The 24,276-nt window shown below is 35.9% G+C and overlaps 2 protein-coding genes across 2 annotated transcripts; both read left to right on the top strand.

Moving 5' to 3' along the window:
- Window positions 1–1,338: 1,338 nt before the first annotated feature.
- Window positions 1,339–10,199, top strand: LOC141910323 (AAC-rich mRNA clone AAC4 protein-like). Its single transcript, XM_074801058.1, has 4 exons — window positions 1,339–1,867; window positions 2,478–2,640; window positions 3,000–3,218; window positions 9,937–10,199. Exons 1-4 carry the CDS (start codon window positions 1,745–1,747, stop codon window positions 10,197–10,199), a joined length of 768 nt encoding a protein of 255 aa, XP_074657159.1. The 5' UTR covers window positions 1,339–1,744.
- A 3,379-nt stretch (window positions 10,200–13,578) lies between these two features.
- On the top strand, window positions 13,579–16,512 carry LOC141910324 (uncharacterized). The gene is made up of 2 exons (XM_074801060.1): window positions 13,579–16,138; window positions 16,319–16,512. Exons 1-2 carry the CDS (start codon window positions 13,579–13,581, stop codon window positions 16,510–16,512), a joined length of 2,754 nt encoding a protein of 917 aa, XP_074657161.1.
- The last annotated feature ends 7,764 nt before the right edge of the window (window positions 16,513–24,276 follow it).

Here is a 24,276-nt window from a genome sequence, read left to right on the forward strand (position 1 = left end):
TCGAACGTCAAATACGGACTCTCAAAACAACAAACTACGGTATGTGTAAGCTTACCTTCTTTTAAATCTCTTAATTCTTTGAATAGCCGGTTACATGTCATTTTTAAAATAAATTCGAAATTGATCTGAAAATGAACTGGATAATGGACTGCTCAATGCAATGATGCTTCATAGTTTGGGAGGCCGCCCTTTTTAATCTTGGAGTACCATGAGTACGGATCCGCGCTCCCGTATTTTCGCAAAAGATTAAAAATTCAAAAAGAATTTTTTTCTGCAGTCTTTCCGAAGTTTTACCGGAAAACCGCTTAACATAAAAATGGTTTTTTCATTTTCCCCTGCCATTTTTAAAATGGCATTGGTGGCGCTGGTGAATGACAAACAAATTAACAATTAAGCAACGGAGTAACAAGCGAGTGGCAATTAGCAATTGATAAAATCAATCGTATTTGGCAACTAGCAAATGACATGACGACCCTGGAATTCCGTAGAATACCGGGTTTGATTTATTCAGCAAAAGATACTTAAGAAGCCCGATGCATCTCAAAAATCTAACCGTTGCCGGAGAAAATTCTAAAAGGGGATAATTGATTGATAATGAGAGATGGCAGCCAGTTATACCTACCCGCATAAGTGGTTCGGTGGCAGTAGACAATTTTTCTTGAAAACGATTCAGCAGCGCATGGCAACATTTTTCATTGTATTCTCTTTTGACGTCGTTTAAAAACTGTTATGAGATAATGTTTGTACATGATAATACATGCGGATTGATACCTACAGTGCGGGGGCCGGTGTCTGGGTCGATGTGGACTACGTCATCAATATTGGCGTAAAATAACAGTTACAATTGTAACTTAAGCGTTTACTTTTTTTGATAAGATATATTTCATAACTCTTCTTATTTTGGATAAATTATAATGTTTGATTATCTATTGAGAGGACGCGCACTGCCGCATCATCAATATATCAGAGCTAGACTGGTTGCCGGTCAATTCAATTCAATTATATCGATATATTCAAATCCAATAACTTCATTGATCCTTAATATCATTGCACATTATCTTACTCAAGCAATATATGTGCTATTTTTCAAGGCATCAATAAACGTTCATGTTAGTTTTCTTTGTTTCGTCTTCTCGAATCTAAAAGCGTCTTTTTCAAAGACTTTCTCTTTTCAAAGTTTCGAAAAAGATTTAAGTTTCTAAATTTCTGTTCTTAAAATGAGATAAAAATTCATAACCAAAATTTTAAATTTTTTAGGTCAGCGAGGAATCAGTTTTTATCATTCTGGTCGAGAGATAACCAATGACGAACTCAGTCGAAATGCACCAAAAACATCAACCCCCCTCGAATATATCATCGATATTGTCTGCTACGCAAATCGGGCATCATCCTCGTCATCGACACAAGCATCGAACCCGGAACACCCGAGATTTGCGACGACACAAGAGCACCTTACGAGTTTCTCGACAGTGGGAGTCTGGGTGCGGTATTTACGGTCAACGGCCTCTCGGCGAAGAACGACCGCAACCTCCAGGGATTGTCGACGACGAATGGAAACTTAATATCTCACCGGCAGAAAGCCCAGACTTCTCCGCCGCAGATTCGCGCCCTGAATTTGTACATCGGCCAAAATTTCTCCGTCGCGCTGGATGAAGACTGGATTCGCTTTCGTAGACAGGTTAACGACGTCGCTAACGACGGTTTCGTCGTCTGTCGATTCGAACAGTTCAAATTGTTTGATGAAATGCGTCTGTCCGCGGCGGCGCTAAAACTACGGGATGAACCGAACGCCGGCGGTAACTCGGTCGTGTCCGAGGTCTTATCGTATGAACTGCTAGCAAAATGTTTCGGCGCGCGATTACAAAAGGTAGATTGTAAGAATCCTCGACGTATAGAAGAACCCCCCGCTGGTAGTTTCTAGAGAAAAGCTGATATAGATGTTTCCTACAGGGGTAGATTCGAGGGGGGTTAAATCAACCTATTTACTATTCCTAATTAGAATTCTTCGTCTGTGGAATGCCCTGCCTATCGACGTCAAGAGACGTGCTCATCAAATGCTTTTAAATGTCCATTGAAAACCCATCTTTTTAGAAAACATTTTGACCACATCACTCTTTCACTGTTTTTGTACTGCTTACGTAATCACATTTCGTGCTTTATTCAATTGAATCTTGGTTTTTCTGAACAGTGCCTCAACGCTTTTGGGAATAAGGTGCTGTATATGATTTAGATAACATTGATAATGAATTAGTTGGTGACAAAATTCACAAATTAATTGATATTTGAATAACATAGTTTCATCCTCGTTATAAATTCCTAAATAGTTGTGTAATATGTACGTAGCATGTTACAGAAAACTGCGTCTGTTTGATATTGGAGGAAAGCGATCGATAAAAAATCCAACTGTTGTCCGAAACTGAAAATAGTATCTATAAAAGTTCACTAAATATCGTTTTCTTAATCCTCCGATTTTTCAGACCGAAATGGAGGTATCGTATTTTCCGCTAGGGGGCGCTATGACCGATTATACGTGTCGTATCCAGGAAACGGCGTTGGGAGTGTCAGTAACCAGGGCGTTGAGATACCGAGCAGATTTCGACGAACAAGACGCCGAGAGACTTCTGAACAAAAAACTGCAAGGTAGGTTTGAGCCTCGGTTGACAAGCCTACTGTATTCGAACAGCAAATTCTGCTTGACGTTATCAGACAAAAAGAATCCCACGATGATAGCGAAAAGAATTAATTGCATTCTAAAATTTTTGAAAACGTATCTGAACAACATGCTAAATGATGACAATCATTGGTAGTGAACCAATCATTTTAGCTTAATTTTAGCCAATCAGCTTAATTGAAGCGGTGGCTCCTACGTAGAAGTGTGGTCTTCCAGTCAGAACAATTATTTTTTGGAATCGATAACTTACCCTGTTAACTCCGTCGGTGGTCACACCGTGAATGAATTGAGAATGATTTTCGTTTTCTGTTTTATTTATATTAAAAAGGTGTTATTAAATCGTCAGCCACGGCTCAGGAGAAATGGAGTAAACAAATTTTACACGTGTGGGCGACTTCTCAACGCGTTGCCGAATTACTTAGAACAGCGTATAGAGATCGGGTTTCCATGGAAACCAAATCGAATACAGTCGTTTTGGTTACGGTTACCGAATCTGAAATTTCGAACGAAATATTTTTTGACAGATTTAAGAGAATGTTACCTCATGGTTAGAGGATGAAATTATGCCCAATATTGCACCCGTATTGTGGAGCCTTCGTAACTTGCCATTTTGCCGCAGGATGCCCAACTGCACAAGCGACACCGGTTGGATCCTCACTTGCCACGTCTTATAGAATCCTCTATTTCCACAGTACAGTCACACACTAGCGAACCTGGTGGATCCTCTATTTTGTTACAAGTGGAATCGTTTTGCTACAACAGTAACTGTTGACGTCCCATAGAAACTTTGCCACCGGTTGGCGTGGTCTGCGCACCATGCATGAACAAGTCTTTAGTACCGAATGAAAGATACTGGCCGCGTGAATGCTTTAGGATCAAATTTTTGCCGATACGATAAATTTTGGAAATATCGTATATCGTATAAATAGAGATTTCTACAACGAGTCCGACCTCAGATTCGATTTCCTTTAAGAAAAATACCCTGGATTTTTAGAAAGAAAATCTTATTTCGAACCTAAACTGTTATCTTACTAAGATTTAGAAAAGGGATAAAACCCTTGAACAAGATCGGGGATCGGGTAATTGTAGTCCTATCAGTTGTTTAATTCAATTCAATTCAATTTTTATTATCATAAAATCATGCACGATTGTTGATTAACAGATAATGGTGTCTAGGCCTACTCGACTAGTTCTACGATGTTTTGGACCCCGAATTCCCGGATTAAGACTTTAATACACACAGTATTCCAATACGATCAAAATATATTCATTCAAATTTTGTTTGTGATTTAATGTTTCAAGATGTCTATTATGATTCCTTTGAAATTGAACGTGTCCACACTACCAATTTTTTGGGGGTTTTAATAGATGAAAAACTGTCATGGGATGATCACATAAAATCTGTATGTAAAAAAGCAAGTTGTCTTCCAATTCTTTACGTACCTTGTATTTATCCTTAATAGACCCATATCTTCAATATTGTAACATTGTTTGGGGAAGAACTTCCTGATTATAAACTGCATCCATTAACAATTCTACAAAAACGTGCTGTCCGTTTGGTCAGCAAATCCCATTATTTAGAACACACTGATCCAATTTTTGCTCGGTTAAATATACTTGAAATTAAGAATATTAACAAACTCCAACTAGCTATTTTTGTACATAAATTCGTCAATTCAAAATTGCCTAGGACCTTTCACAACTATTGGAACTTCAATTATCAAATTCATAGTAAACCTACGCATAATAGATTTAGAATAAGATTGCCTTATTTTAGAACTGTAACTAGAAAATCTTCTGTCAAAATATCCGGTCCCCTATTATGGAACACTCTATCTGAATCAATTCAAACTATTCAAAGCGAACCTGCCTTTAAGCGTACCTACATCAAATCATTATTCACACTTTGTAAATTTTCATTCTATACAAACCTATGTTAATGTGTAATATGTGAAACTTTTTTTTTTCTTTTCGCCTGTAAATTACTTGTGTGCATGATGTGTGAGAGTGATGAATGTGGTGTGGATGCTTCTGGGTGATACGGCTTAGATAGACTGTTTCAGTCTCTCCGTGTAGCCCTATTATCCTGTTACATTTTTCTTCGTCTAATCGTACTTATTATATCGATCAATAATGTAACATCGTAATGAAAATAAATTTCAATTTCAACGCAACTCTAGGCTACTTGTTCGGTACAGAGATAATAAGATCTCCCTTCTGTACGTATTTTACATGATTCTGCTCATCTACGTCGCGGGCAACCTTTGAATGCGAGCGATCGGAACTTTTTACTAGATAAACAGTAAACAACAAAATTGACAGAGGAATCAATCTGAACAAACATAGCCGCCACAAAGAAGAAATCAAGATTTGGGATGAAACCTCTGAAATTAAAAAATTTATTAAGCAATTTGTGCACAGCCATTGGCATTTCGAGTAAAGCAAACGTTGTTACAACTGAAATCGCTAATAAAACAGCTTGGTTATCATTAATTTTTTGAGTGCTTATTTCCGAGCGCCTTTTAGACGCTATATACAGTGAATATACTAGTATTATGTTTGCGAGAAATATACCAAAAAATGGTACAAATATGCCTGAGAAGTGCATGAGATTAATTGTCTTTTGAATTCGGAGAGAGGGGCGCATTTCAATCCGAAGGTTTTCTCTAAAAGGGCAAACAACGTGAATCTGTTCAACACCTCTGACAAAATACTGCCAGCCTTGAGTAACTACACTCAAAATAACTATCAATGATAAACAAATGTTACACGTCGATTTAGTACAGATGAGTTTGGACTTTAATGGAAAGAACACGACAATCAATCGTTCTAAACTGATCAACATAGTTAGTAGATTTCTAATCATTTTAGAAATTCCTTGCACCATGTTTGTGTGGCGGTGGTGAATTGAACCAATGAAATGATTGCGGCCAAAATAATAAATGTTCTGGCCGTACGTAAGCATGCCGTCGAAATATCTTCCAGACTTTGAAACAGCTGTACCCAGTAGAAACATATTATCCGCTATCGTTAGCTGACGTAAAATGTAATACGTGGTTATTACACTTTTAAAACGAAATAGAACGAAATACGTGTAAGCATTAAGGAAAAATCCAGTAGTCCACACTACAGGAAAACAGTAAACAAACACGATTACTATGTTGACAATTTCCTTGTTGACTGGACAAATTTCCTCAAATGTAGCATTGGGCCATGTCGCATTTCCTTCGTCACTAACCGCTGGTGTTTTCAGGAACATACCCAGGTTTCTAGAAAGACTCCGACCTCTGATTAACTTTCGACAGACGGTCTGGTAATTTCTGAATGGATACGCCTTTATGATTTCAATAGAAAAGCCCTTTTGAAACTGAATCGACCAAAGACACGTGCCGTATAGCGGAAACGTCAATTCTGGCTAATTTTCATCCCATGATCTTCAACATAAATGCATTTAGCGCATTTCTTCGTTTCCATTCATCTATTCAGACATAGATATATTCCCTTTGTTATCTTATAAAAGCCCATGATACATTTTGAGTGTAATGTCAGGCCACTATAAATAGTATATATAATTTGTGCCAGCGTGGTTTATTGCATCGGCAGAAGTGCCTGGGCAGTGATATTAACACATAAGGAATTGTGTTAATTCGACCGGTATTTCCAAAATAACAGGCCCGTGAGTAAATAGGAATAAGTTGGTTCAGGCCAAAGATCGAAGGGTCGAAAAAATAAATTCTCGCACACTCGAATTTATTTTTTCAACCCTTCAACTTTCAACCTGAACCAACTTATTCCTATTGAGTCTAATAATATTCATATTTATGAATATCATATAAATTATATTAAATGAAATCAATTTTAATAAAAAATTTGATATTAAAATGGAAGCAAATAAGAAGTACTTATGGTGGCTGATAAGGGCCATAGCGTAAAATTCCTGGTATGCAAATGAGGGCGCCAGAACGCCAGAACGCCAAAACGAAAAAAACGTCCAATTTTCTCTAAAAGTTCGTTTTGGCGCGCCAAAACAACGAATATTCCGTTTTGGCGCCCCCGCCAAAACGAACTTTCATTTTGGCGCCCCCGCCAAAACAACGAAAAACGTCCAATTTTCTCTAAAAGTTCGTTTTGGAGCGCCAAAACAAAGAAAATTCCGTTTTGGCGCCCCCGCCAAAACGAACTTTCATTTTGGCGCCCCCGCCAAAACGAACTTTCGTTTTGGCGCCCCCGCCAAAACAACGAAAAACGTCGAAATTTCTCTAAAAGTTCGTTTTGGCGCGCCAAAACAACGAATATTCCGTTTTGGTGCCCCCGCCAAAACGAACTTTCATTTTGGCGCCCCCGCCAAAACGAACTTTCGTTTTGGCGCCCCCGCCAAAACAACGAAAAACGTCCAATTTTCTCTAAAAGTTCGTTTTGGCGCGCCAAAACAAAGAAAATTCCGTTTTGGCGCCCCCGCCAAAACGAACTTTCATTTTGGCACCCCCGCCAAAACGAAATTTTCTTTGTTTTGGCGCGCCAAAACGAACTTTTAGAGAAAATTGGAGGTTTTTTTCGTTTTGGCGTTCTGGCGTTCTGGCGCCCTCATTTACATACCAGGAATTTTACGCTATGGCCCTTATCAGCCACCATAAGTACTACTGTCCAACGTGTAAAATTAATATAGATAAATCTCAAAACGCAAGGCATAATAAAACTAAATCTCACTTAGAGAATGATTTGAAATTAGAATATAAAGATGATATATTAGAGACTTAATTAGAAGAATTAAAGAATGAAAAAGAAATATATAAATGTGATACGTGTAATCAATCATTCAGTAACCAATAAGGGTAAAAAAACATTCTAGAGCGAAAGGTTTCAGCGAACTCTAACTCTTTTTCAATTTCAAGTGTGAGTAAAGTGTGATTGAAATAATTCATATTTAAAACATTGAATATTTATATGCGTTAGATTCTTGTTTTTTTTTACATAAAAAGTGTAAGTAAAGTGTTAGTAAAAATAATTCATATTTTAAACATATTTTAATATTTGAATTTGTATGAGTTAGATTTTTAAACATAAAAAGTGTGAGTAAAGTGTGAGTGAAATAATTCATATTTTTAAAAACTAATTTATATATCTATGTACTAGACGTACGAGTAAGAATCCAAGAATTCTTACTTTCTTACTTTCTTGGCAAGAATCTTGGATTCTTACTCGTACCTCTCGTACGTAGATATATAAATAATTTTGTAAAAATTACAAATATAAATTATTAATCTAAGTATAGAAATTTAAGTGGAAACATATAATTTATTCATTTTTATATATTTCAGGCAATATATTTTATATTTTCAGCTAATTTAACAGTCTATTGCTTAATTTGAATTATATAATTTATCATTTAATTCGTGAATGTATTTATGATTCCTTAATGATTTTTAATTTTTATACCTTTTATTACATATTTCACAGCATTTGATATTATTCAATCTTTCTGAAATATGATTTATGTTATCTTTTAATTCGGTGTATCTAATTTTGCAATTATCATAAAATTCTAATAACTGTTTTAATGAGTAAACTGAGAATGAAACTAATCCTGAAACCATAATTATTAATTTCAGTTGCTCTTGATTTCTGTAAATAAGATGTAATAAATTTAATATATTTTCACTCCTTTTTATAGTTAAAATATATAAAGTAGATTAAATTAAAAGATGCTGTTTTAATCCTCTAATTCTTTTAAATTTTTTTATTCTTTGTATTTTTATGATTTCCATTTAATTTCTTTAATTTCTTACTCAATTTCATATTTTCATTCATTAGATCTTTACTAATATTCTCGTAATAAAAGTATAGCGCAGCCAATATTAACCCTCCAGCGACCAAATAATGTTTCAAATCACCACTTCCAGTTGGAATGAAACCATCCATTTATTTAAAGAAAAAAAAATAAAAGTAATTTGAAGTATCTTATTTTGAATAACTCATACAGCTTAATCTTATTTCAATATAGAATTATTATTTTTTCCATAATTGATATGTTTAATTGTCTGATAATGCTTTTATCTATGTTATTTTAAATATTTACCTCCGCAATAACAATACACTTTTTCATTAGGATTGAATTTTCTAAATTCATCATTTTCATCATAATTTGATGGAATAGTATCAAGTAGAAATAACGATCTCGATTAATGTATGTATTTCAATACGACTGTACTAGATAAATCGTGGCATCATAAGAAACTTAAATTACAAGCTTTTAGATTCAGGTTTGTTGAATGGGATTTTCAGGGGCAACAAAACGAATGTGGCATTATATTGGTGGGAGGTATAACGGACTTCGACTTATATACATTATGCGTATACAAAAGATGGCAAGGTAGATACGCATATACGGATAAAATTGAATATTTAGATTAGAGATTGTTGTTGAAAATCCTTACATTTGTGATAAAATCCGTTGCAATCGATTATCTTTTTTCTTCCGTTTTGGTTCCTGCGTGCGCGCGCGCCATACGTACGAATTATTGGCCATGATAATCGTGAAGCTTGCGCTGTTGATAATTCCTCACTACAGGTCGATTATTGTGCATTGGTTGACATGTATTGACCAATTAGATCTATTTCACTACACAGGCTACAACCGTTGATTGGTCTAGCAACTGCAGGGGCTGGCCTGTTGTATTTGGGACAAATTCTACTAGAAAAACTATTTTGACTTTGCGTTCGTCGTCTGAAGGCCCCAATATCCTAACTCGAACAATAGCAAAAATGAATGATTTTACGAAGCTCATTTCTTATTTCGACCCCGGTCAAAATATAAAGAAAAAAATTTATACCGTAATTAGTGACATAAAGCAAAGTTAAAAGATCATTTAGTATTATGACGAGTGGAATTTTCGACTTGTAGGATTCGGTGGTCTGAAAAATCCAATGGGGGGAGCATAACAACAAAAATGAAAAGGTCACAACTAACGTCATCAACAGGACAACTCTGTTCATTTTAGAAGATTTTCTTTCGGCTTGTTCACTTCGACGCCCTGTGAATTTTCTGCTTCGAAGAATAACCAGTATCAGTACGTTGGCAATCAGGATAATGGTTGCCGGCACGTAAAACACCGTAAACGCGTAGGCAACCTTTAACGTAGCGTTAAGATCATCGTAATGCATGTATACGCATTGGCTTTGCGGAGCGTAGAATCGAACACTGAAATAATGTATGAACCCTGAAGGCATGCACCATAACGTAACGAGAAGCGCGATGATACGTGCAGTTTTAACTTTGTTCAGACGTCTGGTCATGAAAGGAAAGGACACGCAGGCTAGACGTTCTACGGAAACCACTGCAATAAACCACGAAGACATATTCTGGAAAATGTGCAACAAGTTATTGACAGCGATGCACGCCGGTGTGTTGTGGAACGTCACCAATACATCTCGGCCGAAACACTTACGTAGGAAATTCAACCAAAACAAAAGTCTAGCTATTAGGACGAACGCGTCGGTGATGGCGATCACGGAAAAATATACGCAATAGGTTCGGCTCCGTAGTTTAATCTGCATGATAAAAAGTGTCATCGAGTTACCGAAAAGTCCAACGAAAATGATAGCTGGTAGAACGATCAGTGTCAACCAGTACTGTGTTTTTCTCATATACTTTATATCCGGAATGAATTTGTTCTCAATTTCTGCAGACCAGTAAACGAATTCATATGGCTTTGTGATATTTTCAATTGAATTAGACATTTCAAGAGCTATTGTATCGCTTCGAGAACTCGAACTATTGTTCACTCGACACAATTGAAAGTTGTAAACGTATGGATGATAACTTAATCATATATAAATAGAAAGTCTATTTCAATTGTGTTATACGCCCTGGGGTATTGTTAAGAAATGAATGCCAATTTCTATTAGTTTGAGAAGCGATACTTCGAAAGAAATAATTTAATTCATTTGTCCAACAACAACACGCGTTTATTTTAGTGTCATTCATTTTGCAAGCCTGAAAAACATTGCAATACGCTTACGTTGGCTTTTCTAGAATACAGTTGACTCTCTCAAATCCGCTGACATCATCACTTCGCCTTCTAGTCGCAGTGTGGCGTTTTCTGCAGTAGCAATAAGCCACACAATATAAGCACATTTAAGGTTTCCAGGTGCCATGCCTTGGCTACCAGCTGGACCCACATAGAAGAATTTTCTCGCTATTTTTAGGGTTTTCTGTTACTTCACAGAAAACCCTATTGAGATTCGCGTATTTCTTATTAGGGTTTCTACTGCTTTCGCATATTAGGGTTTCTGCTGCTTTCGCAGAAACTCTCTTGTAATTCTGTTGATTATTATTATTATCATAAATTTCTCACTTTCTAGCCAAAAATTTTTCATAAATGTATCTTCTCTCAGATTCGACTACTAACAGCTAATAAACGTTATAATAAACATTCAATTGTGACAGAAATATAACTCAGCGCCTGACCATTTCGAATTTGCGTATTGTAATTTATCATGAATTAATCCCGCATTATTACTGGGTCTAAACAGCAAATAAGAATGTCGTAAGAATCATCATCCATTGATTAATGTACATCCCGAAAAGCCTACAAATTACCGGACGACCTTGAGCTTCAAACTCAACCGTAAATCACGGATTCGGACTAACCATTAGTCCGGATCCGTCATATCCCACGACCGATAACTACAGCCGGTGCGCAATAAGTGTCTTATTAATGAAACATGGCGGATGGTTGAAATCATTTTCGGCATAAACTTATCTCGGAGTTTTAGGACCTTAATGAATTTCACGAAATCATGATCCTTAAAATGAGTTAATTGGTTAATTCTATTCGTAAATCAATTAACGTTGGCTACATTTCCTGCAGATTTCTGGCTCGATTCAACGTAATATGGACAGAAATGGTAGGAATTTTCGTACGGAATTTTACTTTCGCGTTCACTCGACGACTCAGATCGATGACAACGACAGCAGATTTTACGTAATTTAAGGTGAGAATCCGTTAACCAGGGAATATTTTACATGATTTCTTTATAATATTAGTACATTTCGTAGCAAATGAGTACTCGGTGAAGCAATGATCATTGTTGGCTAGCTACTTTACCTAGCTTTTTTTTTGGGGGGGTACACCTAGAATAGGCCCTAAATGTAGTGTGTAGTGCGTAGAGTCAGTGGAAAGCCTAAGTTGTTAGTAAGGGGCTGCTTTACACTTATGTGTGCGACTATTTATTACTTTCTTTCCAGCTATTATTCGTGGATTGAACTGGTCACTACGGTCTTCAATTCTTGCAGATGGTGGAAATAAATTTAAACCATAGTGTGCAAGTGTACGTTCCAAATCAAGCTTTTTCGTCATTGTCGTAACTTAAGCGCAACTGTCTCAGATGCTGTAAGTACTTGACGTTTTATGTGATTGTTATTTTTTCAGTTGCCATGTTTACAATATTTGGATAAGTAATCAGTTATTATACTTTCTTTCACTCCTCTATGATATTATAAAACAGAGTAATTATTTCATTTGATTGCTTAATTACAGGTGGGAAGAGGTCGGATGGCATGACAATCGACTGTGGCTGACTAATTAGTGCGAGTAGATCAGGCGTTTCAAAAGGTGTAGCCAAAATGCTTGTATCATCAGGGGGTAGAAAAATATCTGAAGATAAATGAAAACTTCACCTCATTGATCGTCAGTTCATTTTGCTGGAATTTTTTCGCCTGGATAAATCAACACGTCATTCAGTTCAAAATCTGTGCTCAGTAGAATTTCTTTCAATAAAATGAAAATTTAATTGACTTATTTTTATGTATTCATGATTGAAATTGAATGGATCTTAAAACCAGAGAAAGCATTCGTCTTCAGAAATTTAGAAAATCCTAGACTCAAATTCTGTGAAGTCAGTTAAGGTCTTTTGCTCGAATCAAGCCGAGGGCTCAGGTGGCTAAAATTCAATTCCTCAATGTCCTATAATGCAGAGTATGATAAAGTTTACACACTGAAAAACGTTGGGCTGTGTAAGTGTAATTTGGATAAGTTAGCAATATAATGACCGCCCTGGCCCGCTGCATCTGCGACATGAACAAGTTAGACTCTGTTGCTTTGATGCTTTGACAAACGGACTCCTAAGCAAGATGACCTGCCAAATCAAATGTAAATTAAGAAAGAAAACAACACAATTGATCAGTCAATGCCTTGCGTCTTCAAAAAATTTTCCCGAAAATATTTCTTTTTCTGGCCAACACCTGCCTCGACACGCGACGTTCAAGTTGATACAACTGCCATAGGGGGACCATATATCTTCGGTATCCTCAAAGTCACTTTGATTAGACTTGGTACATCAGTACTTTTTACATGGTAGCCCTTTTGGATCCACATAATCCAGCATACTGTTGACCCAGGTTATGAGAGTTAGAAAAGATCGTTTTCCCTGCATGATACCGGGATGACGACTCTAAAAAACATGTCGTCTCATTGAATGGGGCTAAATTTTCGATGTTTAGGGCCCGACAGTGCTTTTGTAACGTTGATTCATCAAAATTTGCACGGAGTATTTGTATCATGAGGATTGTATCAAAAGTACACAAATAATTATTTAGAGTCGGGTCTGTGAATACTATAATAGTGAATACTGTAATGCTGTAATCTGGATTTAACTGTATGCAGTGTATACCATTTCAAGCATGAATTCTCTTTTATATGTTAAAGCAGTTTGTGATTTACACATCATTGAACACAAGTATTTATACTGTTGAGCCCTGTACTGTGGGTGAGAAATAAACTAGACGTCTTCTAATACAGTCGTTTCGTCGTTCGTAATCTAACAGGGAAGGCGTTTACATGGTCCCTCGAGCCGTAGAGTTGTAGAACTGAGAAAACTGCTACGTGAAATCCGAGTCTGAATCCGAGATGTCTGATTCTTTGAAAAAGCAGAAAGCCAGCAGAACGGCAAACCGTGGAGTGGCGACAAAAATTCTAGGGGATGTGAAAACCCACGTCGAAAAACAAGATGTCCTGAAAGCAACCATTGCATTAGAAACTCTCAAGCGGAAATTGACGCAACTGGAAAACATCGACGCACAGTTACTTGAACTTCTGGAGTCCGATGAAGATATAACGTCGCACGTGATGGAAGGTGAGACGTATTTATCTGGTTTATTTGGAGAAATAATGACATACTCAAAAAGAATAGAAAAACTCACGAAAACTGAATCTACTCCGAAAAGGTATACATCTGATATTCAAAAATCGACATTACCGAAATTACAATTACCCAAGTTTGACGGGAATATTTTGAACTGGCAAACCTTCTGGGGTCTGTTTGACGCTGCAGTACATAGTAGCAGTTCATTCTCTGATGTCGAAAAATTTGCATATTTGAAATGTCAGTTATTAGAAGCAAAAGGCTGTATAGACGGGTTACCATTAACCGAAGAGAATTATCGTACAGCCATTAAATTACTGAAGCAGCGATTCGGCCAATCTCAGAAAATTGAACAAGGTTATTTACGTGCTTTATTAGAAATATCTCCTCCATCTAACGATCATGTATCACTGAGACATTTCTATGATCAAACCGAAAGTTATATTCGTCATCTGGAGTCCGTCGGTAGATCACCATCCTCGTATGGCTCGTTATTAGTGCCAATTATGTTGGAAAAATTGCCGTTAAATTTTCGTCGAACAATCGCCCGTTCGTGTAACAAGTTACATTCCGATTGGTCATTAGATGAACTTCGTTGTGCCATATTAGAGGAGTTACAAATATTCGAATCGTGCGATAAATTCAATGAAGTTTCCTCTTCTAAGCTTGCATGTGACGCTGATGTTACCTCGTTACTGACAAACGCCAAGTCAGTGAATCCCAGAAAGACTTATCAAAGTCAGAGATTTTCAAGAGAGAAACGAAAGTTTTGTATTTTCTGTACTAATTCTGCACATTTTTCTTCAGATTGCCCTACTGTCACCGATATTCAACAGAGGTTGAAATTAGTTAGAGAAGCAAAGAGGTGTTTCAACTGTTTGGGTGATCACCTAGTGAAAGATTGTAAATCATCTGGCCGCTGCCGTTTTTGTTCGAAGAAACATCACTCAAGTCTATGTTTTACTCGAGAGAAAACTCATCAACTACGTACACAAGGTATCATTTCTCCTACTCCAGAAATCAAACCTTCGAATTACGGTAATATAGTTCTACCGGAGTCTAGAGATGCGCCAGGTGATTCTACAATCATCACCCAAACCGAACCGAAACAACCTACACTGTCAGTCAATCACTATAATTGTACAGATTCATCGGTATATGAGAGTTCAAATAATCATTCAGTTCAGGCTAGTTCTGTTTTGTTGAAAACAGCAGTAGCTAGAATGGCAGGTCAAAATGAATCTAAAATTTGTAATATTTTGTTTGACGACGGGTCACAAAGAACGTTTGTATCTAGGAAGGTTGTAGACTCATTAGATTTAGAAATCTACGCTCGTTATAGTTTGAAAGTTTCGGCATTTAGTTCTAACTCTCAGATACGATATTTTGATGTTGTTGATATTCGTGTCCATTGCATAGATGGCTCGACTGTTACTATTCAAGCTTTAGTGATAGACGAGATTACTGAACCACTATTGGTACCTGCTAGTACTGTTGAAATACCCGAATATAAAGGGCTTACGTTAGCCCATTCTATCGATCATTCTGAGAGTTTTGAGGTTGAGTTACTCATCGGTGCAGATTTCTATTATCAGTTCATTTGTGATGAAATTATTCGAACGAAATCTGGCCCGATTGCTCTAAAATCTAAATTAGGTTATTTGATTGCTGGCCCTGTTGACCTTTCTTTATTTCATTCGATTAATGTTTTAATCAATCTTACTTCTCAACCTGATTCATCGGATTTTTGGTCATTAGAGTCTATAGGTATAATGCCAGAGTGTACACATGATTCCGATCAGAAATTTCTTGATAATTACTGTTCAAACTATATCGACAAAGAAAGGGATAACAGGTACCAAGCAAAGTTTCCGTGGCGAGAGGATCATCCTCCTCTGCCAACCAATTACAATGCAGTCACAAACCGTACTCGTGGTACTTTGCAACGTTTAGCGAGAACTCCAGATATGCTGAGAGTGTATTCTAACATAATCTCTGATCAATTAGAGAAAGGGTTTATCGAGAAAGTGTCAGATTCTGAATTATCAAAGTCTGATAGAATCCACTATTTGGCGCATCACCCTGTCTTTCGAGATTCAAAAACCACGCCAATTCGGATCGTTTTCGATTGCGGTTTTCGGACTTCGGATAATCCTAGCCTTAATGATTGTCTTGATTCGGGCCCTTCTTTATTAAATGAATTGACATCAATTCTATTGAGATTCCGTTTCTTTGACGTCGGATTGGCCGCCGACATAGAGAAGGCTTTTTTGCAGATTGGCTTACATCCGAAAGACAGGGATGCGACTAGATTTTTCTGGCTTAGTAATGCAGATGATGCAAATTCAAAATTTGAAATATACCGTTTCAAAAGAGTGCTATTTGGAGCAACTTCATCTCCTTTCATTTTGAATAGCACAGTACTGCATCATCTGAAACAGAATCGTAATGAGACTTCTTCTAATTTAAGTAAGAACATTTACGTTGATAACGTTTTGACTTCAGTTCCTTCTGAAGCTGACGCCAAAACTTACTACACACAGTCACGTAAGATACTAGCTGACGGCAGATTCAATTTAAGATCTTGGTCGTCAAATAGCGAAGAAATTCGCAAGCTCGCCGGTATAGATGGCGTCTTAGAGAATTCTTTGACTATAGACTCGCTTGGCATTCGTTGGGACACAGATCGAGACACTTAATCTCTAAAACCAAAATTTATTGATGCTGATGTGCCTTTAACTAAGAGGGTAGTTATCCAGAACTTGTCAAAAATCTACGATCCTTTAAGTTTGATTACTCCATTGACTATAAAGGCAAAGATTTTCGCTCAAAATTTGTGGAGACAAAACTTTGATTGGGATACGCCATTGCCTTCTGATCTGTGTCAACAATGGAAGCAAATAGCATCCGAATTAAATGTAGTTTCTGATTTTCATATTCCAAGATGTTACTTTCATAACAGGGATTCAGATAGGATAGAACTGCATACATTTGCGGATGCCAGCAAGATGGCATACGGTGCCGTCTCGTATCTTAAGTGTGGTACTGAAAGTACACTGATATTGTCAAGGTCTAGAGTAACTCCTTTAAAAGATATGACGATACCTCGACTTGAGCTACTCTAATAGCAGCTAGGATGTCTCATCATATTAGTGAAGCATTAAAGGATGTTACACCGGTTTCTGTTCACTTGTATAGTGACAGCCAAATTGCTCTATGTTGGATAAAGTCCAAGAAGAAGTTGCCTGAATTTGTTCAGAATAGAGTGAATGAGATTCGAAAATTAGTGGGAGAAAATTGGTATTACTGTCCAACTTCAGAAAACCCTGCAGATGTTCTTACCCGGGGATTTGATAAATCGAACCTAGTTCAAAATTCCGAATGGTTCCAAGGACCTAAATGGTTAACTAGTGAACAGAAACCGGTTACATCACTATCACTTCTGGCGCTTCATTCATCATCAACAATAGGAGAGCAAAATCTTAAATCTCCTGTTTCAGAAGATAGGAGTCATATGCTCGACTTTTTATTTGCTAGAGAACATTCGTCTTTGACGAAACTTTTACGAGTTACAGCATTAGTTTATCGATTTATATCTAACTGCCGTGCAGCAGTGAGCGAACGTGTTACATCTTCAGTTACGGCTGAAGAAATTGAGAATGCAGATATTAAGATAGTTAAAGCCATGCAATTTGAGCAGTTTTCGGAAATTAGAGAACAGTTAATATGTAATAAAAACGGTTCACACCGCTTACCTATCATTAATCAGTTACAACTGTACATAGATAGAAATGATATAATTCGTTGTCACGGGCGTTTCGAAAACGCACCGATACCGGATACTGCGAAGGATCCAATACTTCTCCCTAAGTATCATGATTTGACGAAATTATTTATCCGTCGTGCTCATTTCGACAACTTACATGACGGTTTGAGCTCTACAATTTGCAAAATTCGTGAGAAGTATTGGATTCCTCAAATCAGACAACTTGTTAAACGTTATCTGATGAGGTGTGTGGTTTGTCGTAAAGTACATTGTCGACCATTTTTCTTGCCGAATCCACCTCCGTTACCAATTAGTCGAGTTACGCAATCTAATTGTTTTCATTTTACGGGTGTGGACTACCTTGGTCCAATGACTGTTAAATCTCAAAATGGTGATCGAAAATGTCATGTCTGTTTGTTCACGTGTGCAGTCACCCGCGCAGTTCATTTAGAGCTGGTTCGTGACCTAACAACTGAGCAATTTTTGTTAGCGTTGAGAAGGTTTGTGGCTAGACGATCTCTACCTAAACGCCTAATTTCGGACAACGCTTCAACTTTCACTTGTGCAAATGAGATCCTTAAAAAATTATTCTCATCAGAAGAAGTATCTCGCTTTTCGGCAGATCGCGGGATAATGTGGCAATTCATACCTAAACGTGCCCCCTGGCACGGTGGATTCTATGAAAGAATCGTTGGTCTTGTTAAAAACTGTTTGAAGAAAGTGTTAGGTAGAGCTTCGATCACTTTCGATGAACTGAATACATTGTTGATTGATATAGAGGCTCATTTAAATGACCGACCAATTACATACGTTTCAACAGAAATTGGAGACCCAGAGCCGTTAACTCCATCTATGTTTTTGTGTGGTCATAAATTAACAACTTTACCGCATCCTGACGTTTCCGAAGATTTATTAGACCCCGATTTTATTGTTGATCGTTTTATGTTGGTTGATAGATTAAAATTTCTATCAACATTACTTAATGGTTTTTGGAAACGTTGGAAGAATGAGTATTTATTGAGTTTACGAGATTTTCATAGAACCAAAGGTCGTGGTTTCAACCCTCCGGTGATAGGTGAAGTAGTTCAAATTCACGATGAGGGACCTCGTACAAAGTGGCGATTGGGGATTATAACAGAGCTGCATAAGGGTTGTGATGGTTTGGTTAGGTCAGTTTCATTGAAAACTTCTTCAGGTTTTACATCACGACCAATATCTAAATTATTTCCATTGGAAATTTTATGTTCTACTCTTCCGGTTCCTGATAAGGAAATCGATGACTCTTCAATTGATACTAATTCCTTCGTACGGCCAATACGGCGTGCTGCAATTGATGCTCGTAGAAAGATCGCTACTTTGGCGGGGCGGGAGGATAATGAGTAATCAATGAGGTTCACGAAAAATTTATATTGTAACTATTATGTAATTGTAAGCATGTATGATGTTGTAATATGCTGTATACGAATACTTGAATTTTAATGAAGACCAATTGAAAATCTTCTTATATGTATTAAAACACTGCCATTTGGCGGCGGGAGGATGTGAATACTATAATAGTGAATACTGTAATGCTGTAATCTGGATTTAACTGTATTCAGTGTCTACCATTTCAAGCATGAATTCTCTTTTATATGTTAAAGCAGTTTGTGATTTACACATCATTGAACACAAGTATTTATACTGTTGAGCCCTGTACTGTGGGTGAGAAATAAACTAGACGTCTTCTAATACAGTCGTTTCGTCGTTCGTAGTCTAACAGGGAAGGCGTTTACAGGGTCTTAGGTTTATGGGTCTTAGGTTTAGTGACACCTATATATAATATACTAAACCTAAGACCTATAAACCTAAGACCCCCAAATATCTCGTCTTCGAACTGTCTGAGCTGCTACTTCATGCCGTATCGCAAAGAGGTTATGTTTGACCACCGTTTATCTATTTTTTGTTTGTTTCCATGAAACTTTTTATTAGCAAAATAACTCGGAAAGTTATGAATCGATTTCTGTAAAATACGTTTACACATGAACAGTTGATTCCTCTAAAGTTAAATTTATTTATTTTCAAGTGTCCACTCTTGGTTCGCCAAAACAACAGGCTGAGTTTAAATGATCTTATTCAACCAAATAACTCTCCTCATCGAGCTACATTTTTTGAATATTCATTCTTTTTTTCTAGAGATTTACAAGTAGCTGGTGAACTGACACATGTATTTTAGAATCATTTTTAAATCATCCAAAGTACACAAAATAACGAATTAGAGTCGGGTCTTATGTTTATCATCCTCCCCAGCAGGGATTCGAACCTGATGGCATCGAGATTGCCACGGCACGAAACCCTGCCATAATCGACCGTGTGCGCAGATACATGCGCAGTTCAGATGATGTGATTTTTAGCCAATCAGAAATCCAGTTTTATTTTAGCCCGGGTTTTCCCATTTATAGTTCTCCCTTGAAATTTGCCTCAACGATTATACAACGAGCAATCTGATTGGTGCCGCCAGTTTTCGTTCGGAAAGCTGCGCATGTACCTGCGCACCCGGTCTACTGATGCAGGGGTTCGTGCCGTGGCTGAGTGTAGCGATGCCATCAGGTTCGAGTCCCTGCAGAGGGAGGATGTATGTTTATGGGTCTAAGGTTTAGTGACACCTATATATAATATACTAAACCTAAGACCTATAAACCTAAGACCCTCAAATATCTCGTCTCTGATAAATAAACCAGATTTGAATAGGCCTTCGATGGATACTAATATCTATATATTAGAACAATTTTGAATAGTCTAAAGTACACAAATAATGATTTAGAGTCGGGTCTTAGGTTTATGGGTCTTAGGTTTAGTGACACCTATATATAATATACTAAACCTAAGACCCATAAACCTAAGACCCTCAATATCTCGTCCAAAGTACACAAATAACGAATTAGAGCCAGGTCTTATATTTATGGGTCTTAGGTTCAGTGACACCTATATATAATATACTAAACCTAAGACCTATAAACCTAAGACCCTCAAATATCTCGTCTCTGATAAATGAACCAAATTTTAATAGGCCATCGATGGATCATTTTAACTAATATCTCCTTACATATTTTCGACTATTTTAAACATTTACAATATAGCTGCAAAGTAGCGATACGGCTGTTATACGGATTACTTAATATTGGATTATTCAGAGTGTAATTCATATTCTCTGTTAATCCACTAAAAGGAGCTGGGTTGCATAATTTATCAAACCATGTTACCATTTCTTCGTGATGTCATTTTTGTTTCCTGAAATTGTGCCGTTTTACATTCTTACAGCTCTTGCAGCGTTGTCTCTATTTCCCAGATCTACAAGCATTTGTTTCACTGGGGTACCTTCAATTTATATCGGCACATTTATACCTTAACAGAAAATAACAGTTGTTGTCTATTTAGACTTATACAAAGCATTCGACCCGGTAAGTCATATCATTTAGTTATACAAATTAAATCTCTATGGGATCAGGGGATTTACTCCCTTTTTCGTTTTGTTGTTGTAATTACGTTCTGCATATCATTTTGTTATTGTTCTTTTCCTCTGATTTCATCAGATATATTATTTTATGTTAATTTTGTCATAAAAGTTGTGATACTTTGACAATAAAGTTTAATCGTAAAATTATTCGAAAAACCACTTTGACTTAGCGCCCGTCATTTGTCTAAAGTAGCTATTTAAGAGCGCAATTTCCTAACTTGAATAATAGTAATAGGGGTAATGGGCTTTCATACCAAAGGTCGAAAGGTCGAGCCCGAGAAATTTTCCAAAATGTTAAAATAACAACAATTTCTACTTGAATTAGTCGCGTACACTCCTAATTCAAGTAGAAATTATTATTATTTTAACATTTGGAAAATTTATCAACCTCAACCTTTCGACCTTTGATATGAAAGCCCATTACCCCTATTACTCTTAAAATATTCATATATATATGAATAACATTTAAATCATTGAACTTCTAAAATCAATTTTAATAAAAAAATATAGTATTAAAATGGAAGCAAATAAGTACTACTGCCCAACATGTAATATCGATATAGATAAATCCCAAAAAGCAAGACACAATAAAACTAAAACACATTTAGAGAATAAATTGAAACTAGAATATTTACAGTTATATTCAGAACAGTTAACAAAGGGAAAGAAATTTATTGAATTATGGAATAATGATCCAAATAATGAACAATACGTTGAGGAATTTGATATCAAGGAATCGAAACAACTTATCAAAAGCAGCGAGGAATGAAAAAGGATGACGTTGGTCGAAGAAATGGAAGAGGATTCTAAAATTATTAACCAATTTAGTAAAAAAATACGTATAATAAATGGAACCAGAACCACCACAAATTATCAATATTACAAATAACACTGGTGTTATAAACATATACTACAAGAAGTGTTCTAAATGTGAATTAGATAAATCATTAACAGAATTTAGTAAGCGTAAGATTAGCAAAGATGGTTTTCAATATTGCTGTAAAACTTGTTTTAAACTATATACCAAACAATACCGAGAAGATAATATAGAACATTATAATTATTATATGGCAGAATATATGAGAGAAAGATATCAAACAGATCTTGATTTTAGATTAAAACAATGCTTAAGATCTAGATTAACACAATTATTCAATAAAGAAACACATTCAGAAACATTATCTAATTTATTGGGTTGTTCAGATGAATTTCTCAAATCATGGATAATATATCAATTCGATGATAAAATGAATATAGATAATTATGGTGAATACTTTCATATTGATCATGTGTTGCCGATTTCTAAATTTAACATTAATGATGAATACAATAAAAAAACTTATTTGGGGTTGGAGAAATTTAAGGCCTCTTGAAAAGAAAGAAAACATAATTAAATCTAATAAACTAGATATACAGTTATATTTAGATCAACTGGATAAAGCAAAGACATTTGTTGAATTATGGAATTCAACACATAATGAAAAATATGTTGAAGCTTAAGTGCTTAGAAAACCGGTTACTCTCGATCTATGTCAAACCGCCTATATTTAATTGTATTAGGTTGTTTACAAAAACATCTGTGCCGTATTTCATATTCAGTTGAATGGGGCGCACCTCATTTGAATATTGATCGAACGTGCTATTTCAGTTGAAAAGGATTAATCAATTATATTACAAAAGAAGGAACATCTGTTGCACCAGACGGTGTTAAGCTAGTGAATAACTACCAGTTATAAACGCGCAGCACATAAGCATAGGAACGTATTGGATATTCTCTCTCAAAACACAGTTTACAGTTCTAAATCTAAATGTAAGTAAATATATTATGAAGTAGGGAAACCTTTAAACATATTTAAGTACAGTAATTCATTTTCACGATATCTTTTAGATTAAAATGGAACACAAAGATCAACCAGAAATTCCAAGTCAACCAACGGATGAGGAACCAGAAACGATAGATAGTGAAACTCAGGAATCAATAGAAATGGAGGATGAAACTCTCGTAATTGACGAACAAACTTCACAAAATTATAAGAACATTTGGACTATCATCAAGAAATGGTGAAAACTCTGAGTGATGTAATACATAATAAACAATTACCGCGCGAACTACAATTACCAAAATTACCAGCAACGCGACTTAAATTGCTGTTGGGACTCAAATAATCGAAAACTAAGAAAATGAGTGGAGATATCAGTGCCGGTTTTGAAAGAAAACTGAGAAGAGTAGGTAGATTAATAAAATATGAAAAATTCAAAATATTAGGATTAGCATTTAGTGAAGTAGTAAGACATTTACCAAAAATTGAAGAAATGATTGGAAACAATCCAGTAATTAAAGAATTCTGGACAAAATTATAAATTATAACACTGAGGTCTTTATAATATAGATATCAAAAAATGTTGTATATATCTGTTTTAATATTGTATTGTTTACTGTTAACTAAGTATTGCGCAATAACCGGTCCGATTGAACCGCTTTTCTATTGTTCTCTATTGTTCTATTATTGATCGTTGTTAATGGCGGCGGTTGTTCTGTATTGATAGTTTACTGTTAACTAGGTATTGCGCAATAACCGGTCCTATTGGACCGCATTTCTATTGTTCTCCATTGTTCTATTATTGATCGTTGTTAGAATAAAAATATAACTGTGTATTGCGCAATAACCGGTCCTATTGGACCGCATTTCTATTGTTCTCCATTGTTCTATTATTGATCGCTAAAATTTACATAATAAATATATGTGTTTATGAAATAGTAATTCCACCAGTCGTTTCTTTGAATTTATTTTCAGTTTTAGGATTTATTATCGAGAATCCGAAATGACTTATCTGGACAGTTATAGTTACCGCTCCTATAGATAGACAATAGTAGTGAGATAATCTAAATCCTAATTTAAATAAAATATAATAAAAAAACAATAACTTCAACTATCTAGTCAATTCTATTATATTTTCAATATTTTCTTTTGGTAATTCTAATTGACATTAGATTGAATAGATTTTGAATAGATTTGAATAGAAATTCTTTAACTTTAACTAACCTAGTCAATTTAGTATTAACCTAAAGAGATACTAGTATCATTTGAAGAATACTTATAATACTATTCTTATTAAATTTCTCTAATATAAATGTCAAAGAAATCTAATAAGAATAGTATTGATATTGAAAAAACATTAGATGATTTAGGTATTAGTGATAAT

This window comes from Tubulanus polymorphus, chromosome 8 (genome assembly GCF_964204645.1).
Source record: "Tubulanus polymorphus chromosome 8, tnTubPoly1.2, whole genome shotgun sequence".
In the NCBI taxonomy this organism is placed as follows: domain Eukaryota; kingdom Metazoa; phylum Nemertea; class Palaeonemertea; order Tubulaniformes; family Tubulanidae; genus Tubulanus; species Tubulanus polymorphus.